Here is an 11,018-nt window from a genome sequence, read left to right on the forward strand (position 1 = left end):
ACAAAGACAAAGGGATCACTCCTTATATTTGTTTATTGCAAATGTTTTGGCAAATTTGAACAGATTTGCTCATCACTTTAACTGAGGCATATTTGACATTGGTGCCACCTACGACACCTGTCTTAATGAAACTCCTCTCACCTTCCAAACGTACCCCATTTTGCACTCTAGTGATGGCATTGGTAGTGCAGAGAATGCAATAGCTTTGTCTGTACTAAAAAAGCTGAATTTCCAGTCTAAAAAGGATGTTAATTAATGTCATTGGAGAGACTTTTTGCTTTTTACATATATTTTACAAACTATATGAAATAAACCTGCATGCTTGACATAAGCTGTGAATTACTTGCATCAATGCACAGCTGTTAAGATAAATGTATTTTTTGTGGTCACAGTGGGGTTATTGCGCAAATTGGGAAATTTCTGGAATTGACATATTTTCTCCATGGCCAACAACAACTACATTTCCACAAAGAGGAAAGAAATATTAATGAAATAATACTAAATGTGTAACATTACCTTAAGGTACTGACAAAGTTAAAGCTTATGAAGAATTACCTTATAATATTCAGATGGGTCTACTGCAAAGTGGCATTTCCAAAAAGGAGACTCTGAATCTCTCAGCAAAGAGCACCATTTCTCAGCATAGATTTCTGTAGGAGATAAATGAAAAGATTTAATATTGGAGAAACTGATAAAAAGGTATGAGCCATATACATCCCTTGTGACTGATATAATTTAAAAGTTTCTTACTAGTCTCCATGCTGAAGCTGCAAGGATCTATTAACACCTCTACTGAGTCTTGGCAGGTAGACTGTATTTTCCAGGTGTTGGCAAAGGCTGATGCTGTTGATTCTTCTATACCTGCAGATGTTATGAAGTCATCTCCTTCTTTGTAATTAAAGTTACCACAAAGACCTGCAAAGAAGAAAACATTTTTAACCACTGTGGATCACCAATCCTTAAAACGCTGAATGGCTGTACTTTATTGGTAGTTGTCCTTTTTTACTCAAGAACTATATAACTTTTCAATAATTTTCATTACTGGTGAGTTTATTTACTGTTCATCAATGAACATGATGTCTTTTTTCAGTCTAATAACTATATTATAATGTTGCCTTTTGGGACAGCTATGTGGCCCCTTTTTAAGGCAAACACATTTTAAAAAATACAAAAAGGTTCTGGAAAAGTCATGTCTTCGGGTGAGTTGGGTGAAATGGCAAGTTTTCTATAGATTAGTTAGAAATCATTTTTTATGTTCTTAAAATGTAACCTTACCTTCAAATGTATTCTTATCAGAATTATCCATGCTAATATACAGCTGCATCAGTGGTAGGAGATAGATTTGCATCTGGAGACCAAATTTTGTCTTGACAAAGATGTTTGATTCCGTGGGCTGTATAACTGAGAAACCTCCTAGAAAGATATTATCAAAAGTCTGTTTATACCAGCTTTGCTTAAGTTTTTACTAAAATGATTATGCTATACAGAGTCTGAGGGCCAAAAAACTCCACTCAGGCCAGAGTTTCCAATTTGCATTGCTGTCATTCAGTAATTTACACATTTTAGTGGATCTCACAAAAAATGGAAGTGGTGGATTCTTTAGGAGTAGAAATATCACTACAAACATAAAACTAACAAACAAAGCGTGGCTAAAATTACAGGTCATGTCTGCATTTTCTTTTTGCATGTATATTTATCTGAGCCTTTACTAGAGCAGTAAAACATTTTTAATATCTTCTTCAATATCAAATTCCTACAATATAATGGATCTTACCTGTAACATGAGGGAGGCTTATTTTGAGATCATTTAATAAAACAGATCCGTCGGCTCTGATGGACAAGACCTGCATAATTTAAGAAATGTTATGTGAAATTACTTTAAATATTATTGAAAATAAATAATGTTATAATATGAATTTATAGTGATATATCTAATATAATATATGGAAAATGCTTCCACAAACCCACATTGTCATCTGTGTAGAACTGGATGTTTTTCAGACAAGTCTCCCGTGAATAAGCATTGCATGGCGTCATCTCTGCTACAATATTGTGGGTCCCGCCATTATTTAAACTGATCTAGAGGTTAAACCAATAAAAAACAAAAGCCATAAATAAGTGTTATTTGTTATTTATAACACAATAAACATTTGATATACAGAAATGATAAAGAAAATCCCCCATAAATAAAGTACAAAATAAATCATTATATGAAGCATGAAAAAAACAGCAACAGATTTTTGCTACTGAGAAACTGAGGCCACAACATGGTACAAAAAGATATGCTATATTTACAAGCACACAATAAGGATTAATGCTTCAAAATTCTACAAAAAAACCCCACTAATATTACTTCAAGTGCTTCAATACAGATTTCATAATGATCCCTTTTAAAAAATGAATTTCAGTTGAAATATAATATGTGACTTGCCTTAGACAGCAAATAGTAACAGTTGCCATGGAACTTGTATGGCTTCCCATCAAATGTTTTGAAGTGAGCTCCTCCTTCAATGGAACAAACTTTGGGGCATACTCCATGCGTGCAGGTCCATTTTCCTGCATTACAAGAGCTAAAAAGGGGAGAAACAGCTTTAAATCTTATAAAGAACCTAAACGCATAGCATAGCATGCTCCTTTTGCTAGAACAAAAGTGATGTAAAATAACTATCTGTCCCCAGTGGATCTTGTTGTATTGGTTTCAAGGGCAACAGAAGAGTATGTATACAGATACCTTTCCACATATATCTGCATTTATAATTGTTTTATCTTGACTTTATTAAATAATTGCCAATTAATTCATATATCATTTTTACCATAATAGAACATTTGGGGATAGCACAGCCAGGGGTATGAATGAAACTGTAGCTTGTCTGACACTTCTTTGAAGCTTTATTTATAGACCTTATTTAACTGAAGGAAACTGTCAGTATTTATCAAAGAAGTAATTATTACTACTTCTGGTCTTGATATGCCCATTTAATGAGAAGGTAAATTAATATTTAAAAAATATAGAGAACATATCTAGATATTTAGACAAAATATTGAGATGTTTGGTATTTGTCAGTCTCTACCTTTAATATATTTTTAAAATAAAATGAAAAATTGTTTTAAACATCTTGCTTTGCAAGTAGGCAAAGTAGGCAAGTAAGCAATGTACTTGTTATCTAAATGAAAAAAATATATGACTAAAATGAATAACTAATAAAAAATATGTATATGAAGGTATTTACATTGTGTTTACATTTATGCATATATAGATACTAGTAAAAAAATTTGACATGAGCTATGCTGTATCCTTACCATTCTTCACAATCATTTAAAATCTTTGATCCTGGAGCATAGAATTTTTCTTGATACTTGCAGTGACATTCGCTAATTGAAATGCAGCCGGCGTTATTGTGGTCATCCCACACTGTGCCTAAAGAAAGCCATGAGAGTCAGTTGTCATTTCCTTTTGTAAGGGAATTTTCACACTCCATCCACCCAATCCCCTGCCTAGTCCACCCATTTCACCACTCCCAAGTGATGTCATTGACATCCCCAACCTAAAGACTGATAATAAAAGAAAAAAAAATGTGACAACTGACAACACTATTTGCAACAGAACTTTTACCCCCTTTATCACTGCTATTTCCAGTGTTCTTATCTGTCTAATTTATGACCATTTTGTGCCCACAGATTCTGTTACTTGTCACCAGACCTGTACTAGTATTTCTATATTTCTCCTAGGTGAGGGGAGTTGTATTAGTGCTCCTGTGGGTCTCTTCATTGTTTGTAACACTGACACTGGAGGTTAGAGTCTATAATGTCTCCAAGTGCATTACAATAACCATACTTATAAATGATGACTAGCTGTAGTATATACTACTGTACCTTACACTAACATATTATTAGTTTTAGACCTCCATCTAATGATTGGGTTGGAAAAGTTTGTTCTGTGAATTATCAGTCCAAATTAATCTTCATTCTAGATTATATTTTTCTCACCCATACCCAAAAAATTTGTATTTGACAATACTTGGCTGTATCAATGCCCCTTTTAAGAAGGGCACATGCTAGCATTTTGAAATGACATTTTTTTTTTGTTAATTAAATACATTAAAATTCAAATAAGATTAGCTATAATCCACTGGTGAGATTATGAAGGCAATAACTTGTGTTATCACTTTAATCTTTGTCTCTAGTGTCTTAAAATAAATATCTTATTCTAAAGTTGTTGTTCTTCAGTGTAACTGATATAAAAAATAATTGACATTGCTGAACACAGAGTGTAAAGTTTAAATAAAAAGCAACGATCAGCCAATTTTTTGCACTTTGAACACTGTGTTCTGCTATAGAGCAGCAGCCTCCTGACCCTATGCTTTGCTTTGTTTGTTAGATGAGCACTAAGCGGTATGCCATTGCTTCCCTTAGCACTCTAGCACTTGCCCTCCGGGAATCTGAAGATGACATGTAATATGGTAACAGATTCAACTTAGGGCAATCAATAAAGAGCTAAATAACTAAATGCAACCTTTTCCTTTTGCTAGATACTATGTAGTATAACATTTCCACAAGACTTACCATCAGGACAGAAGCAGCCGTCAATATTGTGCTCCTCACAAAGGCTTTTTACTTCATGATGAGAACAGGAACTTATGCATGGGGAACCACTTTCCTTGTATATCATATTCCCAGGGCACCGTTTAGCTTTAAAACAAGTAAGAAAATTGTTAATTAAGTGTTTGTGGTATTATGATGCTGTATATAAAAGTTACAAGGCACAATTATAAGGAAGACATAAAGATGCTTACGACAGAGGTCATTGGTTCTCCAGTTCTGTGGGATCCCTCCTGCATGAGTGCATTGCCTTGAATACTCAGTTAATGTACTGCATAGACATGAGGCATCAGCACTGCTACAGGAGCACACATCAAGCATGCAGGCCATAACGTAATCGGAAACATCAAAAAGATCTTGGCATGATGAAAAGGCATTTTGGGTGAGGTAACTCTTGCACACAGAGTACTGGAAAGAGAAACAAATGGAATTATCTTCAAATGTAGTCTATGATATACATCCTAGAGTACTGATTTTTAGATATTGTAACTAATGGAGAAAGTGCTTTATATGACTGACATTTCTGGAGAAACTTATATCGAGGTTGTTTGACATATTAATCCATTGTTTACAGCAGTGATCCCCAAACAGTGGCTCAGGAGCAACATGTTGCTCACTGGTCCCGTGGATGTTGCTCCTAGTGGCCTCAAAGCAGATGTCTATTTTTGGATTCCTGGCTTTTGGGCAAGTTTTGGTTGCATAAAAACCAGGTGTACTACCAAACATACTCTTATATAGGTTGTTAGTACACATAGGGGTTGCCAAATCCCCAATCAGAGCCCCTATTTGTAACCCCAGGAACATTTTTCGTGCTAATGTTGCTCTCCAACTCTTTTTACATTTGAATGTGGCTCATTGGTAAAAAAAAGGTTGGGGAACCCTGGTTTACAGCATGAAGTGAAAACTGTTCCTGTTATATTAAACCTTGGTGATGCAAGTGGGAAGTGAAAGACTAGCCTGATACTTTCTTTTTTTTGTTTTTGTTTAATCTTCGTTTGGTCACTCACTAGGATAATGGCAAATGGAAAAGTAACCATTTAAAATGGAGCAGTGGATAGAACAGAGAATATTACATAACACAGCTAATATACTTTACACAATATGTGAGAGCATCTAACTTTTCTTGTTAGAGCATAGGAAATTTTGCATATATATTTGTTGATATACTAAGACCCATATTTACATTGGATTAACATGAATGTTAGTTTCAGTCTAGCAATACAGGCTGCCATTTTTTCCACTACTGTATAGGAACCTAATTGGCTTTCCTTTATTAATATAACTAACAACCAAACAGAAGTTTTATACTATTATTTAAATTGCAGCGAATTTCTGATTTGGTTTCTATTCTAAAAGTGAAGCACTATAAAAATAGGCATTATAGCATAAATATTTCACAGACACTTTTATAGAATATTGCAAGTAAGAGATAAATGCATATACAGTATACTTACATATTGACCACAACTGGAAACATTCATTTGTTGGCTCTCATCTACATTTGTGCAGGTAATAGTTGGATCGTTAATGGTTTTCATGTTACCAAACTGGATAGGGTTGAGTGGCATATCTAAAAGTGAAAAGATCCATACATAAATAAAAAAAAGCAAAGTGACCCAAAAGTATTCTAAAATGAATTCAGGATAATTCAGGATACAAACTTACCATTCAGATAGAATTCATTACTGACTGGAGCGCCATTGTAATCCCCACAGAGTCCACACATCTTGTTTTGATACTTGGCATCCACCTCCAACTGCGCAGGAATAAAAATACTTTGGGTCAACTTTTCATTGCTTAAATTATAAAAGATTTGGGTTCTAACATTGTTTCTTGTAAATTATACAGGTCTTCTGTCTTTGTAAAATAAAGCATCTGAATTATATTTTTCTAACAAACTGAACATTTGGGAGGGGGGAATATCAATAACCATGACATTTCCTTAAATCTAATTTGTTGCTAAATTATTATTATTAATTATTAATTGTTATAATATTAATTACTTATTAATATTGTTCAAATATTTAAGAAACTAAAAAAACAAAATCTTGTTACCAAAAACCTGTTGAGATGCTATGGAAGCCACTAGGAAGTATAACGTAAGCATTCAAGCAAGGTGAAAAAATTTTTGTCACCCTGATTTTTAGGCAGTCATGAGTTATCAACTTGCTTAAAAATAAATGGACAATTGGGAGACGTTACCCATGATTAATCACCACAATTGAATGTGGTTGTGATAAACTCATTTAAAATTTGTTATAAACATGCTCCAATTTACACAAAAACAATTAATGTTTGTGGGGAAAAGTGTAAGGGGTTATTCACAACCCTGGGGCACAAGTGGAAAAGCCTAACTCATAGTGCTTATTTAACACTAATTGTGCTCCCTGGGGTGATAGCTCCCTGAATGGAGCACCAAATAAAAAAATCTGGTGCTTTCTGAAGAGAGATGCAGTTCAGCCCAGTCTTTACTGCCTGCCTTAAGGACAGGGACCTGACATGTACTGCACCTACTTCTGCTACTTCTTACCATGCATCTGAAGACAAAGCAAAAAGATAGTGGTGGGTGGGTGGGTTGTTGAGGATGCCTAGTCAGTGCTGCATTAGCAAAGGAAGCCAGATGCCTTTTTGCTCCAAAACAGAGCCCAAGTGCCTTCTGTTACTTGCACAATGACCCATGCAGTGTTTTAAGTGCAAAAATAGTGCCATATAGTATTCTGATACAAGATACTCACCATAACTGAATCTTCTTGGTTCCATGTGAGGGTCAGGCCAATCTTTGTATGCACCTTTGTGTACCCATCCTTCTTGTTTATGAAAACTCCATAGTTGAAGTAAGGGGTCACAAAGCTGAGAAATAACATAAATCAATCAAATATATCTTAACAAAAACAATTAGAAACAAAAGTATTTTATTAAAAAGCAAACGAAAAAATGATTAACCACCGGACAATTAATTTTCTTTTGTGCTTTCTGATTGAGATACTTTTGAATTACACTTCCTGGCATCCCAGGTAATCCATTCCAGTTCTGAATGATCTTATACATACAGTAACAATTTCTGTTTAAATATTAATCGATAGTGTGAGATGGAGTGCAGCAGTAGCTAGAACGTCATGTTGTAGTGACTTCCTACTAGTGTTTTTCATATTGGAAGGCAGCAGCTAAATGATGCTTGATAATACTCCTGAGTTGTAGCTCAAAGTGAAAGAATTCTCTAATGAGGGAAAGAATCCTCTAATGAGAATCCCACTAGATCTGTGTATATCTGGCTCCATATAATTTGTTCTTGCAACTAGATATAGAAGCAATAAACATGTATTGCCAGAATTTTACATGTATGTCCTTTATCCACTTATTTAATTACAGTGTATAATATAATATAGAAAAAATACATTATAATCTCTGTATGTTAGATAATTGTCATAAATGTTTCTCATTAAAGTAAATCTAGTGAAAAAATCTGATGCTGACCTACTGGGGTTTACACATGCAGCTGGGGTACATACTGATCTAATCCCTTCCCAAAATGAGCATGGGTCTAACCAAGTAGTTGAATTAGAACATTACATTTTTTTCTATGAAAAATATAAAAATATTAAAATGGAGAGAGTATTTCTTTTCAGAAGAACTGTTTTGCATCATCATATTAAAGGAATGTTAGCCACATTATGATTCACCGCAAAAAAATAAATAAAATATATATATATATATATGGACAGAGAGCCGCACACACAAGGACTTGGCAATAAAGTGAAAAAATGTATTGAAAAAAATCCGATATATATATATAGCGAACCCAGGGTGGCACTCTGCTTCAGCTCTTAGCTCGGGTGCAAGGAAAATGATTTAAATATCCAAAAAAGACCAGCAACACCGAGTTATAGTCCAAAAACAATCAATTGTGTATTAAAAACGCATGAACAGGCTTGTAACTGATCTCAATTAAGGTATAATTAATTCTTAATTCAAGTTGGGAAAACTTGGCAGGACTGATGTGGCAATTGGCCCATCTCCTATCGTCACATCATAACCCTGCTCTTGATGTCACTGGTCGCAAACCTGACATCACTGACCCCCCGACATCACTAGCCCCCTTTGATGTTACCTTCTGCCTCCCGCCAGTTTCCTTAAACCCCAAGGTTTCAACCCTATATATCAAAGTTATCAAACTTTACACAGGGCGTGCTGCAACTCTGTATGGCAAATATGAATTTGATTTTTGTCCCAAAGTAAACTCTTGCAGATGTATTTGGACTTGATAGGTCCTCTTTAAAAGCATGTATTGAAAAAAAATTGTGTAAAATGTCATTACATATTTAAATAAAAAGCAACTTTTATTCTTTTTTAATTATTAAGAGGTAACAAAGTTAGATGTTTCTGAAAAAAGACAAGGGAACATTCTAAATAAGTGTGGCAAGGTGTGCAGTAGAGGACACCACTGAATTCAAAGATACTCTTGGAGAAATAAGAAAAACAGAAAGTGTAAACATATGCAATTGACTTACATTTGCCCATTCACCTTCGCAGCATCTCTCTTCAGTTCTATAGTTACATCCTTGATTTGCATAAAGATTTGGTGAATGACTGGGTCACCATCCTCTATGGCACGCTGGATGTGGACAGAAAATTCATGGTAGGAGTCCCCACAGTGTGAAGCCAAATTATAGTTGCAGGTGCCCGGAAACTGATAGATCACTCCATCGAATGTCTTGTAATGGAAGTTGCCCCATGAACTGCATATAGACTTAGTGTGGTCGACAGGTCTACCTATAGTATTGGAGATCACACAAGGTGATAAGGCTGTATGCTTTTGAATCCAATAGTTGTATATGGTATCACAAAAAGTTACATACTGTAACTGTTAACTGTTTTATTTAACTGTTAAATATATTGGCTCTATTACAAAATAAGCACATTACAGGGGATGTTCACCTTCAACTTACCTAGTAGTATGTTATAAAATGGCCAATTCCTAGCAACTTTTTAATTGGTCTTAATTTTTGTAGTTTTTTTTATATATATTTGCTTCTTTTTAGCTTTTAGATGAAGTTCACAGACCCCAGCAGCCATAAAAGCCCATGAGGCTACAATTTTACTGTTATATAATTATTACTTATACTTCTAATCCAGTCTCTCCTTCACTCGAGTGCCTGGTTAGTATGGTAATTTAGACCCTAGCAACCAGATGGTTCTGAAATGATGCTGGAATCAATGCAGTATGTGTAAAAAAAAAAAAACCATTATGAGCGCATTGAAAATTTGCACTTTCCTCATTGTGGTGAAGATGGTAAATTTCCCCTCTCCAATATGGAAAGCTATTGTATGTATGTATGTATATCTTTATTTATAAAGCGCTACTTATGTATGCAGCGCTATACAGTAGTGTTATTGTGATTATACAATCTGCCTTATTTAGCTACTGGCCGGTTAGATATTGTGGATCAGCTGCCAATATTAGATTAACATATGTGCATACAATTGACATTTTCAATGAATAATCATAGCCTATATAGTATAACATAGAGACAGATCTCCAGAGACATTTTGATTCTGTGCATATGTAATATTTTGTTAGGGCTCAGTGAACAATTTAATATGTTCTGCTCTGTGGCAGGTGGTAAGAACAAGGTTAACTTGCACCCTCTGATGGTGAAATCTGCATTGGATTTTTTATCTTGCTTGAGGTGCAAAGTGCATCACTCACCCAGCTGCTCCTTAGTACTCTTGCACTTGTGGAAGATAAAAATAATGGAGCGCTACTGTTCCTTTTTTAATCTGCAGTTGAAGTCTCCTTTCTAATCACGGGAAGAGTAATAAAGTTGCAAAACATGTTAAATTTTACCTGGAATAATGTCATAGGCACTTGACAAGGAAAGCGTCAAGGCCAACCATACCCAGATCCTTGGAGTCTGGAGTTCCATGGTTTGCTTCTTGGCCATGCAATGACAACTTGCTTCTCTCATTTCTTGCCTTTTATACATCTCACCAGGACCTTTTGACCTCTTCTAGCCGGATCATGGAAATCTCCATTATTTACATAAGGCACTCCAAAGGTTAAAATGAAATGTTTCCATTTATTTATGTACTGAAAAAAAAGTAGCATGTGTGCCCTTAGGTGGAACAAATCAGATAAAACAAATCAGAACAAATCTATTTCTTTTAATGCCCAAATATATTTTATATTTGCATTTAGCATTGGGGATACCCAGATGCTGTTGTCAAGGACCATAATTATGATCATATCAACTGCCAGAAATTCCTTTCCAGTTAAAAGTAAGGCTACTTAGGGGCAGATTTATGATTGCTCAAGCTTTTCAGCACCTAAAAAATGCCAAAGTTTTTCTTATTTAATAAAAGCCCACTTGGGGGAAAAATACCTCAACTTACCTGGGTTTTTTTCTGGAAACCCCACATAA

General features: G+C 34.9%; 1 protein-coding gene across 1 annotated transcript in view; it reads right to left on the reverse strand.

Moving 5' to 3' along the window:
* The window catches only part of LOC100485197 (mucin-2), a 138,457-nt gene extending 127,874 nt beyond the window's left edge, over window positions 1-10,583 (reverse strand). The window contains exons 1-14 of the mRNA XM_031900759.1: window positions 10,445-10,583; window positions 9,108-9,369; window positions 7,335-7,449; window positions 6,265-6,355; window positions 6,054-6,169; window positions 4,794-5,007; window positions 4,564-4,689; window positions 3,301-3,418; window positions 2,428-2,570; window positions 1,969-2,042; window positions 1,775-1,844; window positions 1,276-1,413; window positions 751-915; window positions 556-650 (exon numbers count right to left, since the gene is read on the reverse strand). Of these exons, the coding sequence (XP_031756619.1) occupies window positions 556-650; window positions 751-915; window positions 1,276-1,413; window positions 1,775-1,844; window positions 1,969-2,042; window positions 2,428-2,570; window positions 3,301-3,418; window positions 4,564-4,689; window positions 4,794-5,007; window positions 6,054-6,169; window positions 6,265-6,355; window positions 7,335-7,449; window positions 9,108-9,369; window positions 10,445-10,583 (1,866 nt within the window). The remainder of the gene's footprint in view (window positions 1-555; window positions 651-750; window positions 916-1,275; window positions 1,414-1,774; window positions 1,845-1,968; window positions 2,043-2,427; window positions 2,571-3,300; window positions 3,419-4,563; window positions 4,690-4,793; window positions 5,008-6,053; window positions 6,170-6,264; window positions 6,356-7,334; window positions 7,450-9,107; window positions 9,370-10,444) is intronic.
* Window positions 10,584-11,018: the final 435 nt, after the last annotated feature.

The sequence above is a fragment of the Xenopus tropicalis genome, chromosome 4 (genome assembly GCF_000004195.4).
Source record: "Xenopus tropicalis strain Nigerian chromosome 4, UCB_Xtro_10.0, whole genome shotgun sequence".
NCBI classification, from domain to species: Eukaryota; Metazoa; Chordata; class Amphibia; order Anura; family Pipidae; genus Xenopus; species Xenopus tropicalis.